General features: G+C 63.3%; 3 protein-coding genes and 1 long non-coding RNA gene across 4 annotated transcripts; all 4 read right to left on the reverse strand.

The window, feature by feature from the left end:
* Window positions 1-6,299: 6,299 nt before the first annotated feature.
* LOC135328376 (maestro heat-like repeat-containing protein family member 2B) lies at window positions 6,300-9,732 on the reverse strand. Its single transcript, XM_064511765.1, has 8 exons — window positions 9,241-9,732; window positions 8,790-8,983; window positions 8,263-8,400; window positions 7,957-8,068; window positions 7,440-7,586; window positions 7,110-7,292; window positions 6,687-6,842; window positions 6,300-6,497 (listed from the first exon to the last, which is right to left on the reverse strand). The coding sequence occupies exons 1-8, from the start codon at window positions 9,730-9,732 to the stop codon at window positions 6,300-6,302; spliced, it is 1,620 nt and encodes a 539-aa protein (XP_064367835.1).
* A 1,075-nt stretch (window positions 9,733-10,807) lies between these two features.
* On the reverse strand, window positions 10,808-11,464 carry LOC135328110 (uncharacterized). Its single transcript, XR_010388835.1, has 3 exons — window positions 11,395-11,464; window positions 11,137-11,246; window positions 10,808-10,829 (listed from the first exon to the last, which is right to left on the reverse strand). It is a non-coding gene; the product is annotated as an uncharacterized LOC135328110 (long non-coding RNA).
* Window positions 11,465-12,182: 718 nt separating this feature from the next.
* LOC135328142 (maestro heat-like repeat-containing protein family member 2B) lies at window positions 12,183-12,982 on the reverse strand. The gene is made up of 4 exons (XM_064510472.1): window positions 12,854-12,982; window positions 12,588-12,667; window positions 12,353-12,488; window positions 12,183-12,305 (listed from the first exon to the last, which is right to left on the reverse strand). Exons 1-4 carry the CDS (start codon window positions 12,980-12,982, stop codon window positions 12,183-12,185), a joined length of 468 nt encoding a protein of 155 aa, XP_064366542.1.
* A 214-nt stretch (window positions 12,983-13,196) lies between these two features.
* LOC135328143 (maestro heat-like repeat-containing protein family member 2B) lies at window positions 13,197-13,941 on the reverse strand. The gene is made up of 3 exons (XM_064510473.1): window positions 13,822-13,941; window positions 13,488-13,640; window positions 13,197-13,346 (listed from the first exon to the last, which is right to left on the reverse strand). Exons 1-3 carry the CDS (start codon window positions 13,939-13,941, stop codon window positions 13,197-13,199), a joined length of 423 nt encoding a protein of 140 aa, XP_064366543.1.
* Between the last annotated feature and the right edge of the window lie 10,654 nt (window positions 13,942-24,595).

Here is a 24,595-nt window from a genome sequence, read left to right on the forward strand (position 1 = left end):
ATGCCTCGTGCTTAGTTGGTTTTGAGAGGGCACACACATTTATTTTTTAACCTTTCATCATGAAGGAGACAGCAGAGAGAGGTCTGCGGCTGGGGTTTCCTCAGCAGATCAAAATGCCCCGGCCACAAAGTGCTGACCCCTGGAAGTCGTTCTGCTGGTCCAGATGGAGGCAAGTGTGGTGATGTTTAGCAGAAATCGCCATGTTTTGCCCCAGAACTGCTGCGGCCAGTGCGAGGGCCGCGACCTGGCTCCCTAGCTGTGCAGGGCTGCGCGGGGCAGAGCTCCTTTTCTTGTTCGTGGAGGAGAGACAGAGAGAGAGAGAGAGTTTGCGTGTGTGACTTTATTTATATAAATGTGTTTGTATACGTGACATTGTTTTTGTGTGCGTGTGTGTAGACAGAAAGCAAGAGAGTGGGTTTAGTGCATTATGAGAAGTTAACTGAAGTATATTCATCTTCTGTGGGAACAGACTTTAATGTCCTAATTTTTGCACTGTGAGAAACCGAATGCCGGGCAATCTCCATTTGCAATTGCTCCTCTTCTCGGATCACTCTTGTTCCATGTTGTTTTCTTAGTGGCTGCCCCAGAAGTGTCTTTCAAAACGTGTCTTTCAGTTTTCTTTTGCACATAGCGTACATATCTATACCTATCTATACATATCTATATGTATCTACCTGTCTATATGGGCTACCACCAAAGAATGCGCCCCCTTTTCGGCAGAAGGTGCTCTGTATTTGGTATGTGCATGTGTTTTGTCCGGTCCCTTAAAGCTTTCCAGAAGAGTTAGCCCCCCGTCACGCGCCCCTGGCGGCCGTTACCGCCCCCCCCCCCCCCACGCGCCCCTGGCGGCCGTTACCGCCCCCCCCTCCCCCCCCAACGCGCGCGCGCCCTGGCGGCCGTTACCGCCCCCCCCCCCCCCCCAACGCGCGCGCGCCCTGGCGGCCGTTACCGCCCCCGCCCCCACGCGCGCGCGCCCTGGCGGCCGTTACCGCCCCCGCCTCGCCGCCGCTGCCGCCCCTCTCCCCTCCCCTCCCCGCGACGGCCGATACCGCCCCCCCAGCAGCGTAGCGTGGCGGCCGGGGCTGCCGGCAGCACCAGGTAGGCGGCGGCCGCGCCGGGAAGCGGCGGCGGCGGGGGGCACCGGGCTCGGGCGGCGCTGCTGGGGCCCCGTGGGGCGACCCCGCTCCCCTCCCCGCTCGCGGCGGCTCCTCGCCGGGCCCGGCCAAGGCCGGGGGAGCCGCCCACGGCCGCTTCTCCCCGCCGCCCAGGGCGCCCTCGGCGGCGGGGCCGGGCTGTGCGGGCGCGGCGCTCCGCGGTGCCCAGGTCGCGGCGGTTCCCGGACCCCCGGGCGGGCCCTGCCCCGAGGGCAGCGGGGGCCCCGGGGACGGCCCCGGCGCCCCTCACGCCCGGGAGCTTCCCCGGGGCCGGTCCCAGCCCAGGGGCTCCGCGGGCCCCCGGGGCTCGGCCGCCTGCTGGGGTGCGGGGGCCCCACCGGCTGGGCACGGGGGGCACTGTGGCGGGGGCGGGGGGCGTTAGCGAGTTTGGGCAGGGGCAACGCGGTGGCTGCTTTGTTTCACTTCACTTCGCTTTGCTTCTCTTCTCCAGGAGGCTGCAGCGAGGTGCTGGGGCACCTGCGGCTGGACCGACCAAGCCTTTCGGTGTCTGAGCCCAGCAGTGAGGGCCAGTGCTTCCCGCACACAGGTGTGTTGCAGCCGGCATCTCTGAGCAGGTGATGGGAACGAGCCCCAGCCCCCCTGGCTGTGCCGGCAGCCCCAGGCAGCCTCACGGGCCCCAGCAGGGCCTGCCGGGCTGGCTGAGCGCTGCCCTACCAGCACGTTGAGGTCAGGGCTTCAGGGCTGGGCACGTGAGCTGGGAACGCCTGCTTGGCAGGGCCGTGTCCTTGCTGCAGTTCTGCTATCGGGCCCTCACCGGGGGCTTTTGTCAGCACAGGCAATGCTGTGGCGGTGCAACAAGGAGTCAGAAATGCTCAGCCATGAGCCTCCGTGAGGAGCATGAACACCCACCCCCAGGTGAGGAGCATCAGACCATGCAGGAGCTGCAGGAACTCTCAGGTGAGTGCCCAGATGTGGCGATCGAATACATTGAAGCCTTGCTGTGATGTCAGGGCCTGTGCTGGGGGGGGGGCTCAGTGGGGCTCTGGCTGCTGGCTGCAGGCCCAAGAGTGCCTGAGGGGGTCTCCAAGGACCCTGGAGCCCAGGAGGTGGGTGGGGGCTGTTGTTTAGGGAGAAAAAAAAAAAATCTCATTTCGGCTTGTAGCATCAGTTCGTGCTCCTTGTCCTGTAGCAGGGAGCAGTTTGGGGGGGGTCACTAGAGGCTGTGGTGCCCGTCCCCCCTGGCAGGTCTGCCCAAGGAGCAGCTGCCCCTCTGCGGTGTGGGGGGGGCCACGGGGTGGGCATGGCCGAGCTGGGTGCCGCTGCACCAGTGCTGTGTCCCTGCAGGGCCTGTGCCCGCTGTGGGGGTCAGCGCCAGTCTCTCTGCATGGCCGGGGAGCACCGGGCCGGGCTGCTGGGACTGTGCAGAGCTGCCGCAGCGTCACACACTGAGGCCCTCATGGGGCAGGTTTGTGCCGCACATGGCTCAGGCTGGGTCCCTGCGAAGGGAGTTCAGGAAAGCTCCAGTGCCCAGCGCTGCCCTGGGAGCTGCTGCAGCACCTGCCCCGACCTGTGCCCGGGCAGCGGTGGTGCTGGAGCTGGGGCTGTGCTGGGCCAAGGCTGGGCTGGGAAAGGGCCCCATCACGGGGCCTGGGGTGGCTTGTGATGGTGCTGGGCCTCTCCTGAAACCCCCTTGATTTCTTTTTATTTTTCCAGGGACAGAGGAGCCCCAGCAGTGCTGTCTGGGATGGCCAGTGCCAACGCCCCTGCATCGCCCCAGCACGGGCTCTCGGACGCTGCCGCCTGCGCGCAGAGCCTGGGACAGCGTGTCCGGCAGCAGGGGCTGCATCCCGGCCCCCCTCACCCCCGCGGGGACCTCGGAGGCACTTCCTGGTGAGTCTGGGGGCATTTTCCCCTGGTGCCTTCTCCCTGAGGAGCCTGGGGGCTTGTGTCCCTGGTGAGTAACAGCTCCAGCCTTGCTGCCTGTCTCTGTGTCCTGGCCAGGGGCTGCCGACACTGCGCGACGGCCTCGCACCTCCTTTCTGCGCTCCACAGCGAAGCCGGGAGCACCACGGCGCAGAGAGGCAGCGCGAGGTTTGTTTCCTCCCGGACAGAAGCCGCCCGGCTCCCTGCTCGCAGCAGGACAATGCCTCTGCTCGCCTCCCTCCCGCCCTGTGCGGGGCCCTGCTCCTGGCTGGGGAGGACCTGCCTGCGCCCGCCTGGCTCTGGGCCTCCTTGGGAGCCTGCTGGGAGCACAGCGGGGGCTCCTCGCAGCTCAGCTCTGGCTCCTTAGGGCTCGGCCTCATTACAGCAGTGGTGGTGACTGACAAGGTCATAAATCAATCACTGTCACAGCTTGCATATTAATATCATAGTTTAATATTCCATACATATTGCACAGTTAGTTTATTAACAGTGTACATACTCCATACACACATTGAATAAAGAGTCCAAGTCTTGTACAAATGGGGAATAAACAGGGGAACTGGAAGACGGTGTCTGCTCGTGTTTCCTCCCCAAAAAGCGCTTTCGCTCCAGAGACTATCTCAGACGCGAGGTTCGGCCTGGTGCATGCCAGCCTCCCCGCTGCCGGGGCACCCGCGCATGGACCCCCACCTCCGGTGAGGGTCCAGGGGCCCTGCCCACCCCCCTCCCACCACCCAGCCCAACCACCCTCCCACCCCTCTCACCCTCCCACCCCCCACAAACAGGCCCCCTTGGCCTCTGGTTCCGGGGCTGAAAACAGATGGCTGAGTCTCTTGTTTTCAAGTCCCAAAAACGCAGGACTTAGTCTCTGGTTTCCAGGCCCAGAAACAGCCCCCTGGAGCAGTTTGCAAGTCCCAGAAACACAGGACTTAGCCTCACTTTTTGAGCTCAAAAACCCAAGACCAGGCCTCCACTTTCAAGCCCCAAAAATGCAGGACTTAGTCTCCATTTTTGAGGTGAAAGACCCAAGACCTGGCCTCTGTCTCCAAGCCCCCAGCACCTGCTTCCTGAGGCCCAGAAATGCAGGACTGAGAAAGGGAAGCTAAACCCTGCCTTCTTGCAGCTCAACCACAGGTCTGGGGGCTGTTTAGGGGCTCAGAAGTGGACTCTGAGCCCCAACAGCAGCCCCCTGGACCCATCCTTGAGCCCCAAAACCACAGGACTTGGCTTCCCTTTCCAAGCCCCACACCTGACCCCCATCCTGCTTCTCCAGCCCCAAAACAGCCCCCTGAACCTGTTCTCCAGCACCAAAGCCCAAGACTAAACCCCCTGAGCCCAGTCCCAGCAGCCTGGGGTTGAGCCCCAGACCCGCAGGATGAGCCTCCATTTCGGAGCCCCCAAACGAGCCCCCGGAGCCTGTCTGGGAGCACCAGACACGCAGAACTCAGCCTCCATCCCCAAGCACTGCGTTTCTGGTGCTCCCAGACAGGCCCCGGGGGCTCGTTTGGGGGCTCTGAAGTGGAAGCTGAGCCCCCCAAACCCCCCCCCCAGCTCCCAGCCCCGCAGCAGCGCCCCGAGCCCCTTTCGCAGCCCCCAGGCACCAGCCCTCCCCTCCCGGCCCCAGCGGGGGTTGGGGGGGGGATGAGCCCCCCGGCCCCGCGCGGGTCGGGCCGTGCCGGGCCCCTGGGCCGGGGGGACCCTCCGCTCCCCGCAGGCAGGGCCCAGCCCCGCGGCGCTGGGCAGCCCGGGCCGGGCGGGCGCTGGGCTCAGGCCCCTCGGGCTTCACTGCACCGCGCCGGCCCCCACCAGCCCCGCAGCCCGAACCCGGCCGAGCGCGGCTGCTCCCCCCGCCACCGCGGGGCCCGGGCCGAGCTGGCAGCGGGCAGCACCCGGCGGCGGCACCGACAGGAGGGCACCGGGCCGGGCCCGCAGCTGCCTCCCGCCCCGGAGCCGCCTCGCCCGGCCGGGCAGAGCACCCCGCCCCGCCCGCCCCGTACACCGCCCCGGCCCGGCCCGACACAAACCCCCCCGGCCCGGGCAGCCCCGGCCGGGCCCGCACCGCTTACCTGGGGCCGGGCGGCCCGGCCGGGGCAGCGCTCGCTGCTGCCGCCGCCCCGCCACCTCCGGGATGCGGCGAGCGGGAGCCCCGCGCCGGGGAGGGGGCGGCCCGGGGGCCCCGGACACCCAGCGCCACCACCACCCACCACCACTGCCCGCCCGCGGCTCTAGGGGCCGGAGCGGCCGCGCAGCCGCCGGGAAGTGGCCGCCCTGCTCCGCCCCGTCCCTGGCCCCGCCCACTGCTCTGGCCCCGCCCCTCCCATGGCTCCACCCCACCTCGCTCCACCCCGCCCCCGCCATTGGCTCCGCCCACTTCGCGGGTCTGTCCTGCCCCTGGTCTGGCCCCGCCCCTTGCCCCGCCCCACCCGCGGCCTTGCCCCGCCTCGGCCCCGCCCCGCCCTTCAGCCCCGCCCCGGCCGCAGCTCTGGCCCCGCCCCCTGCCCCGCCCCCTTCAGCCCCGGGACAGCAGCCCTGGCCAGAGCCCCGGGGACCCGGTGGCAAACGGGGGCGGCGGGGGGCGAAGCGACTCCCAGGCCCCGGCGCAGAAACACCCCGCTGCTGCGGCAGGTTCCCGGCGAGGTTTATTTCAGCGCCGCCGCGGGGGCTGCTCGAGGCCGGTGTCCCGGAGGAGCCGAGCGGCCGCCTGCTGCACCCGCGGGTCCCTGTCTCTCCGCAGCACCCGCAGAGCTGCAACAGCACCGGCACCGGCGTCAGGGCCGCACCCGGCACCAGCCCAGCCTCCCCGGCAGGGCGATGCTGCCCCGCGGCCGCCGCCATGCCGGGGCCCAAACCCCCCCCAACCCCCGGGCCCGGGGCGCCAGGGCCCTGTCACCTACTTGCTGAGAGCGGCATCACTTCCTCCCGCGTCAGCCACTCGATGCCCGCGTGCTCCACGAGGACCCCTGCATGCACAGAGCAACACACCGACATCAGGGCGACACACCGACATCAGAGTGCCCCCGGGACCCCCAGCCCGGGCAGACGGGGACAGCGGCGGCGCGGGGGGAGCAGCCGCAGAGAGCGCCCGCTCCAGCTCACCGGTGACGTCGAGGGCCGCAGCCTGCAGCTCCCCGCAGCTCCCCAGGAAGCAGTGCCTGGCAGCGACGTACAGCATCTCCTGGTGCTCGGGGCACTCCTGGGCCTGGGGGACGCGGGACACGCTGTCCTTCTCGGCCGCAAAACCACCCCGCCGCCCTCGGCGTGTCACCCGCTTCCTCCCTCTCCCGGGGCCGGCGAGGGCCCCGCAGCCCCATCACGCCCGGGCGCGCAGCTCCTCACCAGCTGGCTGCAGACGTCGCCCAGCAGCTCAGCCGCGCTCAGCCGGGTGTTGACGGCGAGGCCCTGCCGCACCCTCCGCAGCCCCAAAAACGGGGCGCACAGCCGCAGGGCGCCCTGGCACGCCTGCCAAAGAGAGGTGAGCCGGGGCGCTGGAGTCACTACCCTGGGCAGCGCAGGGGTGACTGCGCGGGGACGCTTTCAGGGAGGCTCTGCAGAGACCCTGCAGCTGCTGAGCAGGCGGCAACGGCAGCAATGTCCCTGCGGCTGCTGCCTGGCTTCGCTTCTTGCTTCCCTTCCCCCCGGGGCTCTTACCATGGAGGCTCCCGGGTCGGGGTCCCGGAGGTGCAGGACGAGGCTGGCCCACGTGCTGCCCAGCTCCTCCGTGAAGAAAGACCTCCACCTCCTCGTGGCAGAGGCGGCCAGCACCCCGTACAGGGTGAAGGCCGCCGAGCGCAGCGACGCCTGCTCCTGCAACCCAGAAACCCCAGCCCTCAGGTGGGCGACTGGGACGCCGCGTACAGCTGTTTCTGCAACACCCGGGCGCTGCCGGTCGAGCACAATGCCCGGAGAAAGGACCCCCACAGGGGTCACAAACAGCAGCTCCCCCACCTTCCCCAGGGAGAAGCATCTTCCCCGAACCCTCCCGATCCGCAGCGGCCCCTGCCCACGCCACCCCTCTCGGACGAGCCCACGAGGGACCCTTCAAGCAGGTGTCAGACAACACCGCTCACTCACAGCATCGAAGAACCCCTTTGTGGCCCTGGCGATGTCTCTGAAGGTGGAGCCCACAGCCTTCCCCTTCAGCTCCGTCACCACCTTCGCCAGCGCCAGCAGGCTCTCTGCCACCACCTCCGCCGCGGCCACGTCCTCCAGGCCCCTCCGCAGCGCCTCCAGCACGGCTCCCTTGTGCTTTCGCAGCTGCCAAGCGTGACACACACGTGAGCCTCCTGCTAGTCCTGCCTCTAACCGCTCCTCTTCCCCATCGCCTCCAGGGGCTGAAGCTCTCAGAAGCAGCCCCCGAGCACATCGCAGCCCAAGTTTCGCGCGGAGCAAAGCCCCTCTCACCTTCTCCGGCGCTCCGCTGACCAGGTTGCCCAGGCCGCGCGCTGCCATCTGCCGCACGGTGCTGCTCGAGTCCCGCAGCTTCTCCAGCAAGGCCCTCGCGATGGGCTGGAGGCACCTCCACTCCTGCAGCGCCGGCTCCTTCATCAGCTGCAGCACAGCAACCCGGCCGTCGGCACCCGCAGACGGATGCAGACCAGGCCCGGGAACAGCAGCCGCCCCGGGCTCCGCACGAGGAAGCCCCACCAGCCCCAGCTGACCGCCCCCATGCCCAGCAGCTTTCCTTGGGGCCCGGCCCAGGCTGCGGCTTTGGCCAGGCTGAGGGCAGCGCTGCCCTGTGCCCGGGGGTGCTCATGGGTGGGTGGGGGCTGGGCAGGGGCCGAGGAAGGGCAGCTCCTGAGAGACCTGCTATGAGGGGGGATCTGCTCCCGCCGGGAATGTGACACCTTCTGCCGGCACCTTCTTGCTGGCATCCTGAGAAAAGCCCTCCTAAACCTCCCTCTCCCACCTTCTCCCTCACCTCCGCAAAGAAAGCCGCGGCCGTGACCCGCAGGTTGGCCGAGGGGGCGTCCAGCCACCGGGTCAGCACCAGCACCAGGGGCAGCGAGATGGTCCCGGCGCGGAGCAGCACCCTGCGCACAGAGCACAGGCAGGCGACGTGCGGTTACACAGGGCGGCACCCGGCCTCGGGCCCCCGAGATCCCCCCGCTCCCACGCGGGCTCTGCTCGGCACCTCCGAGACGCCCAGGCCCGGGGGAAGGGTCCCGCCAGCCCCTCCTGGGTCGCGGCCACCCCGGAGCAGCGAGGCGCCTCCTCGGGCTCTCACCCGGTCAGCAGGCAGACGCCGTCGTGGTGAGCCCGGGGGTCTTCCAGGGCAGCCCAGGCGCCCTGCTTCCGCAGCAGCCACAGCCATTTCCCATCGAGGCACGTGCGCAGCACCGCCTCCAGGGTCTCCAGGGAAAGCCTGGGCGAGGAGAGAGCAGCGAGGCCTCAGTCACGGCAACAGGCGAAGGAAACGCTGCCGCCTGCGAGGCCTTCGCTCACTCCTGCTCAGCCTCACCGAGGGAGCTGCAAACACCCCTGGAATGACATCTCACAACCCTGAAGCCTGACAAGCTCTAAGAAACCTGGCCTACGGACCCTAGGGACCGTCGGCTCACAAACACGCCAACAGAGACCAAACCAACCAGCACGCCAACACTCATAAAACAAGAACTACAACCAAACAGACAAACCCAAACCAAAATAGAGCCCAGGGGAAAAAACAAGTCTCCCTGGGGCACCTTCCTCCCTGGGAATCAAGGTTACGGGGACCCAAGCCCGGCCCCTGCGTCTCTGTCCCCCGGCTCCTACCTGCAAGGATTGTCGTCGCTCGCGTGGCCCTTCAGGAACAGCTTTCCCCGGGTGCTGAGTGGGGAAGACGGCATCTCCTTGCCCACTGTGGCGCTGATCTGCTTCAGCAGCACCGGCAGCAGCTCCGGGAGCAGGTGCTGCACAGCCTCCGGGCTCCGCAGCGCTGACACCACCACAGAGATGGCCCGGGTCATCTGCAGAGAAATGCAACCAAAAGTCGCCTGTGAAAACAAGGCCTTTTCCCACCTGTGCCCTGCCCGCCTCGGGGACCTTCACTGCCTGCAGTTTACTCCCCTGCAGCCTGGCAGCAGCAAACGCTCTCGGCTGACAGCGCTGCCCAGGGCCCAGCACGGCACCAGCCCGGGGGGCTCAGGGAGGTTCGCAGCATGCACGGAGCTCCCTCAGGCTGAAGGGTGATTTGGGAAGTCAGGTACGAAGCCGGTGCACGTACCTTGAGAGGCTCCAGCGCAGCCTCCTCCTCGTCTGCCTCAGGCTTGGCAGAGCTGGTCCTGGGCTGGTCGCTTCCCAAGTTCTTCAGTTTTTCCATCAGAACCCGCAGGAAGTGGTCCACAAAGAATTTCCCCCCCCAGGACCCTCCACAGCTCCTCAGTGTCACTGCAAGGGAGCAGAAGTTCCCCCGTGAGCCCCCGGGCTCTGGCACCTGCGACGCCCTCGGCAGCGCCAAACGCTCTCCTGGCCTCCACGGGGCTGGTGGTGGCTCCTGCCCGTCCGTGGGGCCGGGGCAGTGCACGTACCTGTCCATGGGCAGCTGCTTCTGCAGCAGGCTGTCGATGACGGCCCCGGGGTGGTAGAGGGCGAGCAGGGACACGGCCTCCAGGAGGAAGTGTCGGAGGGTGTCCTGCTGCATGGTCGGCATCCGGATGTAAATGATGCTCAGGATTTCTGGCACCTGAACGCAGACCAAAAGAGCCGTCGTCTCCATCCTCTCTTGCTCCTCCCGCACGGCCCAGGCACCCCCACTCGGCCCACGAGCAATTCCTGCTCCCCGACCAGTTCTCGGGACCCAGCCCTAAAGCCCGAAGGCTCTGCGCAGCGGCGGGGGGATGCTGGACCGCCACGGGGACACATCTCTGCTGCCCACCGAGGGCGACACCGAGGAGCCACCCTAGGCCTGTGGCCCCAGAGCCAGACCTGAGCGCAGCAGAGCCCAAGCGGAGGAGGGGAGCAGAGGCCGTGACCACGCAGGCACTGCATGAGACCGGGGCCTCAGGACCACAGGCAGGAATCACCAAAAAAGGGGCCACAACTGGTCCCTAGAGGAACGCCACGCTGCGGGCTGGCACAGCCAGGCTCAGGGACAATGACGAGGACCCACAATAGCCGTCCAGCATCGTAAAATGCACCATGCACAAAGTAAAACATGGGCAGTGCTGGAGCTGGGGACCAAGGAAGAACGAGCAAGGAAGGACACCGTGCTGGCGAGCGTGTACAAACCCCCAAGCAGCACCAGCAGTCAGGAGGAAGAAACCCCCAGCACCAACGTCATAGTCCTCCCAGAGCAGGACCTGGGACGCCAACAACTTGCCACAACCCCTCTTCTTCTGGAGGCAGACGGGTGCCGTCTGTCCCCCTTCAGGCCCGGGCTGGGAGGGCTGAGCATTGCGCCCGAGAACCGGGGAGCAACTGGGCACTTTGGGTGCCTCAGCTCTAATTGCCTCCGTCGTGGGAGCCACCGGGGTTTGGCCCAGCAGGGTCAGTGTCACCGGACGAAGAACAACCCCGGGATGAGGCGGCCGGCACTCGGATTCGACAGAGCCCTCGGCGCTGTGCACCAGGGGCGGCGCTTTGGACCCCGGCACCTGCACGAGGTGCCCGGCAACGGCGGAGGCGGGAAGGCCCGAACCCCCGGGAAAAGGCGTCTCTCACCTCCGTGAATAGCTGTCCCCCGCACGTCTCCAGGAAGGTGAGCAGCCACTCGCCCGCTGCCTGAGCACACGCGGACCTGGCCGACAGCATCCCGTCCAGGGCGGCAGAGAGGAAGTCCGTGGCCTGTGCTGGCGGGATGTGTTTGCAGACGATCTGGGGAGACATCAGAAACGGGAGAGGCCACGTCACAGGTCTGCTCCGGCCCTTCACAAAGGAGAGGAAACTCGAGCGCGCGGCCAGCGGGGCAGTTCGCTGGGCCTGCAGGGTGCCAGGGCTTTACAGGGCAGCTGTGCAGGCAGGGCCTGCCGTGCTCTGTGCTGCTCGACAGCCGCTTGCTGCTCCCTAACCCCGGGCGCCCGTTGTGGCAGCTCTCCCAAAACACAGCGGGGCCCCAGCAGCGAAGCAGGGAGCCGCACGGGAGCCCGGGCACCAGCTTCCCCCGCGCTGTGGGGCCAGGTACCTTTCTGAGTCTGGAGGAAGCCTGGAGCAGAGCCTCGGCGTCTGGGGCACTCAGGCGCTGGCACAAAGGCTGCACCTCGTCCTCCTCGGCCCCCGTCTCCAGCGTCTTGCCTGCAGGGAGCACCAGGAGAAAAGGGTGGCGATGGCGACGGAGACCCACCTCTGGCCCAGGGGCTGAGAGGAAGGAAGAACGGAGCCCGGCCCTGCCCAGTCGTGGGGCGTGGGGAGCTGGCCGAGGCCGGGAGGGGGCTGCCCTCACCTTGTATGCGGAGGAGGTGGCCGAGGCAGGCCCCTGCCCGCTGGCGGGACGTGGCCAGCGAGTCGCAGGTGAAAGGCACCAGCAGTCCCACCATGGAGCCAAAGGGCCCGAAAGAGGTTTCTCCCTGGGGAAACACAAGGACGACAAGGAGGTCGCAGGCAGCCCTGGCGGCCGATCTCCCTCTCCCGGCTGTGCTGGCGCCTGAGCCGTGGCAGGGCATCGGGGCAGGCAGCGGTGCAGCCCCACAGCCCAGGAGACCCAAAACCCAGCGCGGGGCAGAGTTCCCAGCCGGGCCCGCAGCCAGCGGGGAGGGGGGACACGGAGTGTGGGGGTGGGGGGTCCCTTCTCACCGTGAGCTCGAATCGCTCCTCAAAAGCGCCCAGCAGCTGGGCGCAGGCCTGCAGGGCCCTCTCCCGCTCCCACTCCTTGGCCGAGGTGAGCCAGTACTCCAGCACCTGCGGAAGAGCACACCCGGCTCACAACAGTCCCCCCGGCCATCCCGGCCTGCCCACCGCCACCCCAAACGCCTCCCTTCCGCCCAGAGTCCCGCCGAGGAGCTGCCGCCTCGGCAGCCGGCGGCACAGCCCCTTACCGGCCCCGGCAGCCCCTCATGGAGGGCACCGGCGCAGACATGCCCCACGGCCACCTCGCGCTGACCCTGCCGCCTCCACAGCCCAGCTCTCCCCACGCACCCGGCACTGGTGATGCCTTCCCCGTCCCCCCACGGACACTCACGTGCAGCATCTCCGACAGCCAGTCCGAGCTGAGGTCTTCCTCCAGCAGGGCCATCACCAGCTCGCCGAGAGCCCCCATGGTCCGCGCGTGCAGACCCTGAGCGCGGGGAGAAGGACGGGCGTTGGGCCGCGCTCGGAGACGCCCAGCTCGACCGCAGGGGCAGAGCGCAGCGCGTGCTGCGGGGGATCCCCGGAGAGGCCGGCAGAGAAGGGCCAGCAGGTACCTGCACGTGCAGAGCGTCTGCCACTGTTGCCCCCTCCTCTTCCGCCGGCTCCAGGGCAGGCAGGGGCATCACGCTCCGCACACACTGATCCAGGAGGTCGCGGTTTTCCTCCCGGCTCAGCGATGGCTTCAGTTTGCTGGCAGAGAAAGAGGGAAACACACACGCGTCTCACTCCCGCTCCCCAGAGCGGCAGCTCAGATGACAACTCCCCGCAGCCCCGGCGCAAAGACCCTACCTCAAGTGCCCCACGGCCACAAACGCTTCCTGGCGCACGGGGGACGCCAGGCGATCCCGGGGCTCCCCCTGCACGAAGCCCTGCAGGTCACAGAGACACGCGCACAGTGGGCAGCGGGCAGCCGCCGAGAGCCCTCCCGCCGGCACCAGGCTCAGGGCGCTCCAGAGGTCGCGTGCGGCCAAGGCGGAGCATCGCGCCTCGGGACGACCGGCCTCGGGGCTCGGCCCCAACCTCCCCGGTGGCACCGGCCCGGCCCCGGCACTCACCAGCAAGGTGTCCAGCAGCTCCCGTTTGCGGCAGAGCTCCACGCCGCGGGAGCCCCCCGCCACCCGCACGGCCCGGCTGACCTCGGTGACGCTCCGGATCAGCACCAGCTTGAGCTGCATGTCCTGCATCCCGGCACAGAGAAACACGGCGGCACCGGTGAGGAACTCCTCACAGCGCCAAGGGCTCAACGAGGAACATGGCGGGCAGTCCAGCCCCAGAGCACAGCGCACAAGGGCGACTGCGTCTGCCCAGAGCCTCGGCTCGGCACACGGGTCGCAGGAAGGAAACCTCCTCTCCCCTCCCGGGAAGAAGCTCCCCCCGCGAAGGCATGAGCTTTCCCGGCTACCTACCGCAAGGAGACCCCCGGCCCCTGGCCTGGCGAGCGGGAGGGCGAGTCCGGCACGCCTGCGTGGGGAAAGGGGTGTGGGAAGGGCAGCGAGCAAGGCCCCGGGGGGCAGGACTTACCTTGGTGGAGAAGGAGAAGCCCAGCACCTGGAAGGGGAAAGGCGGTGGAGAGAGAGGCAGTGAACCAAGGCGCACAGACGCGGGACACGCAGCAACGGCCCCGGAGCGCACAGACCCCGCAGGGCAGCAAGGACATCTCTGTGGCTGGCCCTGCGCCCGTGCACCCACCTGGCAGCTGGCGCGGTAGTGCCGCAGGATGCGCCCCACGACGTCGCTCTCCACGCGGGCCAGGAGCTGCTCCGGGGGGGTGCAGAGCGCGATCCGGCCGTAGGCCAGCACGAGGGCCGCGTGCCTCCCCGCTCTCTTCCCCTGGTGGTATTCCTGCGCCGCGGGAGAAGCCGCGAGACGTCAGCCCAGTGCCTCCGTCGGGCCCCAGCTCCCGCTGCCTCCCGGCGAAGGAGCTGCCCCGCTTTCCACGCAGCAGCCACCCCTGGGCTGCTACTGGTTTGGAAGTGAAAATAAAGCAGAGGAAAAACGAGCCAAGACACCCGGCATCCTTTACCTTCAGGCGTTTGAAAGCCCCAGACACTGGTCTTTCCTCCATGGACACCCCAAACTCCTGCACCACCTCCAAGGCAAGGTGGAAGTGGCTCTCGGCAGAGCCGGCCAAAACAGAAATCATTGCCTGCAACACAAGGGAAAGGGTGAGGCGGCCTCTGGCCGACACTCAGCCACGGCAAGCTCCGAGCGACACTCGCGATATCGTCCGACAGAAACAGCAGCGACAAGGAAATGAGAAGAGCCTGCAGCGCTCTGCTCGGAGAGATCGCCGCTCCCCTGGAAATACCGAGGGGCTCCGGGGAAAGCAGGGGGAGAAGAGGAAACTCACCTCTCTCTCAGACACCTCCAAGTAATTCATCCTTAACAGATACTTCTTCATTTCCCCGCGGACGTAGGGGACGTGCTGACACGCTGCCAGGGACACCCCGACAGCTTTATACAGGAAGGCCTGAAAGACAAGCGGCCACCCCAGACGTGGTCACGCACGGTCTGGCGGCACAGAGCCGGGCCGCGACGCACCAGCCCACACCAGGCACGACTGAGCTGGCCGCGGCGCCTGGCCGTCCAGCTCGGCTCCCGCAGAAACGAGGCCTCGGCAGGGACCCACCTGCTCCCGGGACGGCCGGGGGTAGCTGCCCGTCTGCTGGCTGAGCTCCACGCTCAGGCCCACGGTCCAGGCCTGGCTCTCGATCGTCTCCAGCGATGTCCTCAGGAACTAGGAGAAACACAAGTTGAAGCAAAGCCCCCGCAGAGCGGGTCACAACGTGCGACGACGGGACATGGCACAACACGACACGACCCTCTGTGATCCACAGCTCTTTGCAAAACAAAATCCTCAGGGCCTTTGCAGGGGGTCTTTCCTGTGTTTCCTGTTTTCTGAACAAAACTGGCATTTCCCTGCTCAGGGCTCCCCTGCTCCTGGTTACCTTTCCACCCACACCTTCCCCCACTTTCCCACTGGTAGCTGCTGCCCTCGCAGCAGTGCTGTACCTTGAGCAGGAGCTGCTCCCACTCGGCAGAGTCCAGGCAGCTCTCGCTTTGCCCTACAAATCCGGAGCAAGAAAACCCTCCGTGTTACTTGGCGCCACAGAAGAGCCCGGGGGCTCCTTGGCACTCAAACACCCTCCGGCTCCCACACCAGAAGGGGCCCAAGCCGCGAGGCTCAAGCCCTCATGCCAAACTCTTGGCCGGGCCCAGGAGACGGGGGGATGGGGATCTGCACTTCCCCCAAAATCTCCAGAAAATAACTCAGAGCCTGCAAGGGAACGGGGGTGGGAAGAAGAGCGGGGCTGTCACCTAAAGCAACGTCTTAAGAAAGGAAACCCAGCGTTTCTGTGATGAAATTCCAGCTCCCCGGAAAAAAACCCCTCCCTTCCCGAGGAGGTCAGCCCCGGGGATGCTCAGCTCCCTCTCGGCCCCACCTGGGCTGCTCTGGCGCTGCCCGAGAAGCCCAGCAGGCCTCAAGCCTCCCCTGCTCTCCCCCTTTCTTCTCAAGGGCTCCCGGCTCCTCCAGACACCCCACAGACCCCCAACACCTCGCGGCACACGCACAGACCCCACAGCCTCACCGTGCCCCACATAACGCCTCACCTTGGTCACCCGGAAAGTGTCCTGGACCTGCTGGTACTGGCCCAGGAGCCAGGGGAGCTGCTCCCACACGCGCTCGCGGTGCTCTTCCTCGCGCACAAGGAGGCCCATCATGGCAGCCATCGCCCCCAGGACGGCCTGCTTGGCCTGCAGGGAGGGCAGCGAGACGCTCTTCAGCGGGGCCCAGCGTCCTTCCCCCCCGACACGGTCTGCCCTCCCCACGGAGAGGCAGTGCCCTGCTCCCCTGGAGGAGAAGGCCTTGCTCCAGAGGAGGGGGCACGTCCCCACCCCGGCCCCGCCCAAAGGCCCCCGGAGTCGCGGGGCCGGCACGGCAGCCGCTCTCACCTCCTCCTCCTCCTCCTCGCAGCCCAGCCAGCTCCCCACCACGTGGTGGAAGAGCGGGGAAACGCTGCTGCAGAGCTGGGCCTGCCCCACGCGCGGGAAGCTGCATTGCTCCCAGGCGCCCAGGTAGGTGTTCACGGCCTTCGACCACTGCTCCAGGACTGCGGCGAGAGAAGGGCAGAAGGATCAGGGCAGAGCCTGTGGCGGGGACGAGACCTTGCTCTGCCGCCCCAGCCTGCCCTCGGCCGCAGCCCCCCGCTCGCCGCGGCTCCATCCGAGACCGGCTCCGGCCCCAGGCACAAGCCGCGCGGTGCTCGGAGATGCCCTGATGGAAACGCTGCGCTGTTGCTCTCCTCCTCCCCATCACACCTCCTCCTCCTCCTCCTCCTCCCAGTCGTGTTCCCTTCCTGCGCTTCCCCCTGCGTCCCTGCCCCAGCCGTCCCAAACACTCGCCCTCTCTCCCAAAACCCTGCAAAACCAGCCCGCCCTGCACGCAGCAGGCGGGAGGGAGCCGGGGCAGAGCTCAGAGCCCGGCAGGTCGCACCGGGAGCAAAGCGCAGCAGCAGAGGCGCCGAGGCTGCCCCGGCCCTGCCCCTGCCCGCGGGGCCAACACTCACCGCTGCAGACGGCGCGCAGGGTCCGGCTGCTCCCCACCTGGCTCAGCATCGTGCGCAGGGCGAAGAGCGTCATGCCCACGAAGGGGACGCACCGCAGGGCTGCAGAGAGGGCCGGGCAGAGGCGCAGAGAGCGGCCGTCATCACGGGGAGCCGGGGCAGTGCGCGGGGGAGCCCCGGGGCAGCACGGCGGGGGGAGCCCCCAGGCTGCTGGGCCCCTGGCGATGCGCCGGGGGGCCAGGGGGGAACCAGAGCTGCCCCAGGGGCTGGGGCAGGCCCCGGCATGGGGACGGCTTGGCGGGACTCGATGGGGTGCTGGTGCCTGCCCCGAGTGAGGAGTGGGGCAGCCCTTCGGAAGGGAGGATCAGGGAAGATCCCTTCTCCCGGGTACCGCAGACCACAGCCCCGAGCCAGAGGCTGACGGGCCCTACCGTAGCTGCTGGCCAGCTTGCCCAAGGTGACAAACACGAGGTCCTCGGAGATCTCTCCCAGGGCCCTCAGGTGGCACTGCAGCTCGTACATGACGCTGTCGAAGTGGGAGCGGGCCAGAGCCACCAGGACATCGCTGGCGGCCATCCGCACCTCCTCCGTCACACCCTGGCGAGAGCGGGAGAAAGGCTGAAGGCGCCGGCAGCGATCGCCTGCCTCCAGCTCTCGGTTCCTGCCTTGGCCACCTCCCCGCTCAGCTCCAGGTATCGCCCCCCAAATCCACTGCAGCGACGAGTCCCCAAGGCCTCTGCCTCCAGGAAACACTTGCTGGTGCAGAAATCGTGGCCCTGCACGTCCCAGCTCCGCCACCAGCCCTGGGCGCAGGCGCCGCTGGCACAGGCAGCTGCTCCTGCTCTGCGCTCCCTCTGCAGCAGGGCTGGATACGGCCTTTGCTATCGCGGAGCCGCATCCGCGGGGAAGGAGCTGTCACAGGGGGTCTGGGAGCCTCTGACAGGGCTTAGTGCTAGACACGGGTCCTCAGAGCCCTCCTACGTTTTACCAAACCGGGCTCTAGCCAGGCGCCTCTGGCTGCCTTCAGAGAGGAGCAGCTCACCTGCGCCGCTCTCATGTCCCTCGAGGCCGCTGCGATCACTCTGGCCAGGACAGCGCTCTGCACGCGGCCGTCGTCGCCCTGCAGGACTCTCTCCAGCTCTCGGTAGACCTCCGCTCTGTCGCCCTGGGGACACGGCCCAGAAGGGAAGAGCTTGGCCTTGCCTTTCCTCAGTGCCAGGGAGCCCCAGAGCCGGGGACACGGGCCCCGCCAGCGTTGGCAGCGTTTGCAGCACGCGTGGGTGGCAGGAGGGCGGCGGCGCCCTCGGGAAACCAGGGGCCCTGCCGGGCACCCGCAAACCCAGGCCCGGCACAGCGCGACGCCCCCGCCTCACCTCCTCCTCTTGCAGGCGGTTTGACAGAGAAGCCACTCGCCCAGCAAAGGTGGGGACGGCTGCAGGGACGGACTCTGCCGCCCTGCCTCCATCCTCCCGAACGGGAGGCCGGGACCAGCAGCCTCCACAAGCGAAGAGACCTGCAAGGAGAGACCCAGAGGATTAGCACCAGCTCTGCTGGCCTCAGCTGCCTGCGCTGTTTCAGGGCAAACGTCTCCTCAGCCTGCAGAGAAATCCTTTCCCCCAGCACTAACACCGCAGCCAGGGCTGTGTCAGCAGGCGGGCAGCCAGCAGGGCAAAGGCAGCGACTCCTCCCCTCTGTGCAGCACTAGCGAGACCACCCCGGACGCTGGTCCAGCCCAGGCTCCTCAGTAAAAGACATACCCTGTAATGCTGTGATATAGTGGAGTGAGTCCAGAAGAGAGTCATCAGCATGGCTGGGGACTGGAGCACATGAGCAGCGAGGGAAGGCTCAGAGAGCTGGCTTGGGGCAGCCTGGAGAAGGGGAAGGGAGAGCAGCGTATTGCTGCCTGCAGCTACCTAATGGGGGACACAGAGAAGACGGAGCAAAACTCTTCTCAGAAATGTACCTTGACGGGATGAGAGGCAACAGGAACAAGTTGGAACATGAGAAATCCTGATTAACTATTAGAAACACTATTTCCCATGAAGGTTTGGGGATGACCTGCTGGAAAGCAGCTCTGCAGAGAAGGCTCTCAGGGCCCCGGTGGACAACAAGCTGACCACGAGCCAGCAACGTGCCCTTGTGGCCAAGAAGGCCCACGGTATCCCGGGCCACATTAGGAAGAGCATTGCCAGCAGGTCAAGGGAGGGCATCCTCCCCCTACTCAGCCCTGGTGAGGCCACATCTGGAGGACTGGGTCCAGTTCTGGGCTCCCCAGGACAAGAGAGACATGCAGCTACTGCAGAGTCCAGCACAGGGCTACTAAGGTGAGGAAGGGACTGGAGCATCTCTCCTATGAGAAAAGGCTGAGAGAGCTGGGCCTGTCCAGCCTGGAAAAGAGAAGACTGAGAGGGAATCTTGTCCATGTGTACAAGTATCTGAAGGGAGGGTGCAAAGAAGATGGGGCCAGACTCTTCTCAGTGGCACCCGGGGACAGGACCAGAGGCAACGGGCACCAACTGAAACCCAGGAAGCTCCGTCTGAACAGGAGGAAAAAACTTCTTTACTGCGAGGGTAACCAAGCACCGGAACAGGCTGCCCAGAGAGGTTATGGAGTCTCCATCCTTGGAGATATTCAGAAGCTGTCTGGACACGATCCTGGGCCAGGTGCTCTAGGTGACACTGCTTGAGCAGAGGGGTTGGACTAGGTGATCTGCAGAGGTCCCTTCCAACCTCAACCAGTCTGTGATTCTGTGAAGGGGGTCACATCCTGGAAGAGGCACCCAGGGAGGCTGTGGGATCTCCATCCTCAGAGATCTGCCTCGCAGCCAGGGCCCATTAGCTCCTTGGGTGGAAAGCCCGTGAAACCAGAGCCTGGAGGGAGCTGCACGGGAGCGAGGAGGCGGCTTTCTCCCGGGGAGCTGGTGCAGTTGCAGGGTCAGGGCAGCTCTCGCAGCGTCAGAAACGGCCAGCCCTGCTCAGCGGTGCCGAGCACCAGGGGTTCGCGCTGGGGATCTCCTGCAGCCCCGGCCCAGCCCCGCCCCAGCCCCTCACCTCGGAGCGCCCGGAGTCTCCGCATGGCGCCGGGCCAGGGACAGCGCTGCTGCGCCAGCCCTGCCTGAGGACAGAGCGGGACCGCGGGGACCCGCCCCAGAGCTCTGCGGCCAATGAGGGCCTGCCCCGGACACGCCCGCCTACATCACAGAGGGCCCAGACCAATGAGGGCCTGCTTGGGGACACGCCCCCGCCCATCACAAAGGGCTGCTGGCCAATCAAGGCTTGCCCCAGCACACACCCCTGCCCATCACAAAGGGCTGCCAGCCAATAAGGGCCCTGCCCCAGGGCCACCCCCACTCAGGGCAGGGGGCCAGAGAGGGCAGCAGGCAAAGGACCCCACCAGGCCCCCAACCCTGCCCCCTTTCCCCATCTCCCTCCATCACTGCCACACACTGCGTTTCCTCCAAGGGGGCTGGGCACTGACCTGGCCTCAGCAGCCCCTCCCAGCCCCACTGCCTGCCCCACAGCCAGAGGTGTCATTCCCTCTGCTTCCTCCACCAAGGTTTGCACTCCCTCTCCAAGGAGCACAAACCTGAACCCAGAACTGGAGACCTCACACCTGTGACAGTCATAAGAACAGGGGGGGTCAGGGGAAGGAGAGACAGCTCAGCTCTTAAAGGAAAGCTCCTATCAGCTCATATTGTACAGGAAAACCTAAGCTCCCCTTTATTGGACAGGAGAAAATTTCAGCAGAAGACAGACCCTGAAAATCAGGAGGACTTGGGGTCTGGGCATGTAGTCCCCCATGCCAACAGTCAATGTATTTAGCTGACAAACTCCATGCTGGCATGGCCTAAGTGGATCTAGTTCTAAGCTCTTACTCCACACTGACTGCAAAGTGTAGCTCCACTGCCACAGCCAGCCAAGAACATCAACATCTCTCCAAATGCAGCAGCACTGAGTCACTCTGATGGAGGGCAATAAAAGCTGGTGTCAGATGCTCTGCAACTGCATCCTAGTCTTCATTTACTGGTTCCATTTCTGCAGTCTGGGAGCCCTTCAGACAGAGAGAAAGGCAGCCCTCAAGTATGGCCAAGCAGCTCCCATCTTTCTGCAGAGGACAAGGGGTGTCTACCCTGAGAGCAGTTAGCCTTGTACTGGACAGGGAAAGTACTGTCAAGGAAGTGATTTTGGTGAGAAAGGGTTACTCCTCACCAGCCACTTCACCTTGAAGGAAAAAGGGGAAGTGCTGTCATGTAGCCAAGGCTGCCTGGTAAAGCTGTGTGAGTTCTGCCTTGTGACAAGTCCTCTGCAAACTGAAGAGCAGGTTTGGTTAGCTTTATTGTTTGAGGTGGCATGTATTTTTTTTATTATCAGCTGTTGTCACACTTAATGGTATAGGACACATTTACCTTTGCAACTATCACAAAAGACAACCACCAGAAAGCAGCACCCACTTTTGCTTGCAGGGCCTGCTGCCCACTGGTCACCCAGGCCAGCCCCCAGCTTAGTGCTAAAGAATATAGGCCTGGGGCTGTCTAGAGGTAGCTAGAACACCACACAGGAAAAATGTTTTTCTGCCATTGATTTAAGCACCCCTTTCTTTAGTATCCTACTTGGTGAAAGCAGCCAACCCTCATTTGCTTTTACAGGGAAAGGGCAACAATTAACATGGACACCTCCCACGAGGTTTCACAGGGTCTCCCACCTTTTTTCCCCACAAATATTGGGGAAGGATGTAAAGGATACCAAATATCAGGGGGATCAGCTCTAGGGCAATATGTAGATGACTTGCTCATGGCAAGGAGAGAGGAAGGTACCTGTCTAATAGACTCTGTACATCTATGCATGGCTTCAGCAGAAAACTGTCACCAGGCATCTCCATCTAGTCTCCAGCTGTGTCAAAAGCAAGTAAAATACTTGGGGCTCACTCTGAAAGAAGGGCAATGACTACTAGACCCAGAAAGAGGAGATGCTATAAGAAAACTCCCCCCTCCAGGAACAAAGAAACAGTTGCAAGGATTCCTTGGAGCTGGGGGATTTTGCACACCATGGATCCCTGGGCTGGGAGAATTCACAAAACCCCTGACAGAGGCAACCCAGAACAAAGCAGAACCCATTGCACAGGGCCCTGAAAGAGAGCAAGCTTTTAGAGCTATGAAAGGAGCTTTGGCATCTGCACCTGCTCTCTGGCTCCCAGATTAGACAAAGCCCTTTGATTTGTACACACATGGACCTAAGGGCATTGCCAGCAGAGTAATAATGCCAGAGACCAGTAGCATGTGATTCTGCTCAACTAGATTCAGTTGCAGGTGTGGCATCTGTGACAGCAGCAGCAATAGTGGAGAGAAGCCACCCTCCCATTCTGGGACAGCCTTTGCAAAACCCAGATCTAGTCCTATTTGTAGATGGCTCATCCTACTATCTGCACAGACAGCAACAAGCTGGGTATGCTGTAGTCAGCCAGGAACAAGTGATAGAGGCTGAACTGCTTCTCACACAAATGAGTGTGCAAGGAGCAGAACTAGTAGCCTTGACACAGGCAGCACACCTGGCAAAAGGAAAGCAAGTCATCCTCTACACCAGCTCTCAATATGCCTTTGGGGTATGTCATGCAACTGGGATGTTATGGAAAGAGCAAGGACTTGTTGTTTCCTTAGGAAAGAAAATATCTAATGGAGAAGAAACACTATTTGCTAGAGTCAGTCCAGCTGCCTGAAGAAGTTGCTGTGATGCACTGCCCAGCCCATACTAAGGACACTACAGAAACTGGGAAAGGAAATGCTTTAGCCAACACCACCACAAAGGCTGCAGCCCAACCACCTTTGAGAGACTGTGTGGTTGCAATTCCAGTCAGGAACCAGAGTGAATGGCTGAATTTAAGAGACCTCAAAACCATGCATGAAAAGGACTGCTCAGCAGCAGAGAGGAAACAATGGGAAAAGCAGGAAGCAAAACAAAATGACAGTGGAATATGGACACTTGGGGGAAAACATTCTAAAAAGAAGTAATTACTGTAGCTAGGGGGTTTGATGATAAAGCTCATGGGGGAGCCCAGGCAGTAGCTAACCAGGCACAGAAAGGATGGGCCACACCAGGAATCTATGCAGCTGCAGAAAGAAAAACTGATAGCTGCCCAACCTGCCAAAAGGTCTCCAGCAGCAAACCAACCTCAGAGTTAGGGGGACAACCGTGGGCCTCCTTCCCTTCTCAAAGGCTACAGCTAGACCTCGCAGATATGCTGCCTGCCAATGGGTACAAACACTTGTCAGTGATAGGAGATCAGTCATCAGGCTGGGGAGAGGACTTCCCAACAAGAAAGGCTGAGGCAGGAGGGGTGGTAAAAACCTAACTAAAAGAAATCCTACCCAGATATGGGGTTCCAGAAGCAATGCAGTCACACAGGGCTACCCATTTCACAGCAAACAATCAAGCAACTATACACATCACTAGGAAGAGAGAGAAACCTGCAGACCCCTTATCACCCACAGTCTGCAGGACAGGTAGGAAGAATGAACAGAACATCAAAAGAAAAAACAGCAGGAATATGCATACACACACTGCTCTAAAATGGCCAGAGGCATTGAACTTAGCTCTATGGGAGGTTTGAAATGCCCCATGACAACCCACAGGACTAACACCAGCAGAAATTCCCTTTGGGAGACATTGCCATACCAGGGCCTTACACCCCTGCTAAGACCAGCCTGTTAGAGATGAACAAGTGACACAACATGTACTAGCTTTAGAGAAACAGCTTAAGGCTTCACAAAAAATCAGGCTCCCTGGTTTCAGCCAGTACCAGACATTCAGGCACATGACAGACAGCCTGGGGATGAAGCTTTAGGTAAAACATTTCTACAAAAATCCAAGTCAGAACCTAAGTGGGACAGGCCATATACTGCCATGCTGTGTTCTTACTTGGCTGTTCAAGTTGAACTGTACTTGCATACACTGGAAAGAGACAGGCATGTATGAGAACCCTTGGCAGTCATATTCATAGACACCACTGCTGCAAATACAAGTAGTGACTCAAATATTTGTGTTCATAACTGGACCAAAATTATGGGATGCAACTTCAACCATTCAGCTCCTGTTAGATCTCATCAGTTGTTACCATCTAATTATACATTGACTCAGAATTTACTACCTACCCCCACTGGAATACATCTTACACTGGTGAAAAAGCTACTACAACATGATGACCTGCATCAACTCCTAGAAGGCATCCAAAACAATGGACAAGAACTCTAATCGCCACTCATCAGGATACAGAAGAGATACACCATGCCTTAGAAAGGAAGATAAGGAAGGATGGAGACCATCATGGGTGGAAAACACTCCTAGGATGGTCACCAACCACAACAGGGATTTATGATCACCTGCTGCACCCAGTAGTAGTTGTGTTAAGTTCATCTGTGTCATGCCTATCACTTACAACCATATTATACATGAAATTATGGAAAGTGACAGTCTGCCTCAGAAGACTGAGGACTGTTTCAAGTGTTAGCAGGGATGCTTAATAAAAACAAAGGGAGGACTGCTAAAGAACATTGAACTGAAACTGTCTAGAGGTAGCTGCCCAGCACAACTTTTATAAACACTTGGCATGAGTAGCTCAATTGGCTGAAGCCTTAGGCCACACTCAGAGAACAGGAGGGACTTGCATCCAGCTCAGGAAAAGAGGCCCCAGGGCCAGCTCCAGCTGGAAAGACAAGGACATCACAAGCAGTCTGTATCCCTGTGTCTCACACTCCAGAAGGGAGGATGTCACAACTCTGAAATAAGGCCTGTGCTGGCCATCAGGACCCTGAGAAACAAAGCCTCCTCTCCTTGCTGGGGCAGGGAGAGTTGTGGTCTGCAACCACCTCCTCCTCCTCAGGACCTTGAGAGACAGAGGGACCCAACAAGGAACAAAGGCACATCCCTCAGCAGAAACCACACCAGTAAAGATGAGGAAAGAAACAGCCTGCCCAGGGACAACAATGAGACCCAATAAGGAACAGGAGACCCCAGAGCTGAATATCACTAGTGGTCTCAACTACCACATGAGGGGTGGAGACCTTGGATTCAAAGGCTACAATTGCCCAGGGATTCCTTTCCTTAGGGTCCCCTTCCAGAGGCACCCAGCTCCAGCTGCAATCACTGCACACATGCCATTAAAATTCATTTCATTCACTTGGATTTGGCTCCACACTTCCCAGCAGGAACCTAGGGTCAGACCCTGCTGTGGTGGGCAGC

This window comes from Dromaius novaehollandiae, chromosome 4 (assembly GCF_036370855.1).
Source record: "Dromaius novaehollandiae isolate bDroNov1 chromosome 4, bDroNov1.hap1, whole genome shotgun sequence".
Classification (NCBI taxonomy): domain Eukaryota; kingdom Metazoa; phylum Chordata; class Aves; order Casuariiformes; family Dromaiidae; genus Dromaius; species Dromaius novaehollandiae.

Excerpts from the sequence above, each read along its gene's own strand:
- LOC135328376 (XM_064511765.1), bottom strand. The coding sequence starts at position 9,732 with ATGGAGACGACGGCTCTTTTGGTCTGCGTTCAGGTGCCAGAAATCCTG. Across the intron at positions 7,587-7,956 it reads CCGCGGCTTTCTTTGCGGAG|CTGATGAAGGAGCCGGCGCT; the intron begins GTGAGGGAGAAG and ends GCTGTGCTGCAG. Across the intron at positions 6,498-6,686 it reads CCGACCCGGGAGCCTCCATG|GCGTGCCAGGGCGCCCTGCG; the intron begins GTAAGAGCCCCG and ends TCTCTTTGGCAG.
- LOC135328143 (XM_064510473.1), bottom strand. The coding sequence starts at position 13,941 with ATGATTTCTGTTTTGGCCGGCTCTGCCGAGAGCCACTTCCACCTTGCC. Across the intron at positions 13,641-13,821 it reads GGGCTTTCAAACGCCTGAAG|GAATACCACCAGGGGAAGAG; the intron begins GTAAAGGATGCC and ends CCCGCGGCGCAG. Across the intron at positions 13,347-13,487 it reads ACTACCGCGCCAGCTGCCAG|GTGCTGGGCTTCTCCTTCTC; the intron begins GTGGGTGCACGG and ends TTCCCCTTCCAG.
- LOC135328142 (XM_064510472.1), bottom strand. The coding sequence starts at position 12,982 with ATGCAGGACATGCAGCTCAAGCTGGTGCTGATCCGGAGCGTCACCGAG. Across the intron at positions 12,668-12,853 it reads AGCTGCTGGACACCTTGCTG|GGCTTCGTGCAGGGGGAGCC; the intron begins GTGAGTGCCGGG and ends TGTGACCTGCAG. Across the intron at positions 12,489-12,587 it reads GTGGCCGTGGGGCACTTGAG|CAAACTGAAGCCATCGCTGA; the intron begins GTAGGGTCTTTG and ends TTTCTCTGCCAG.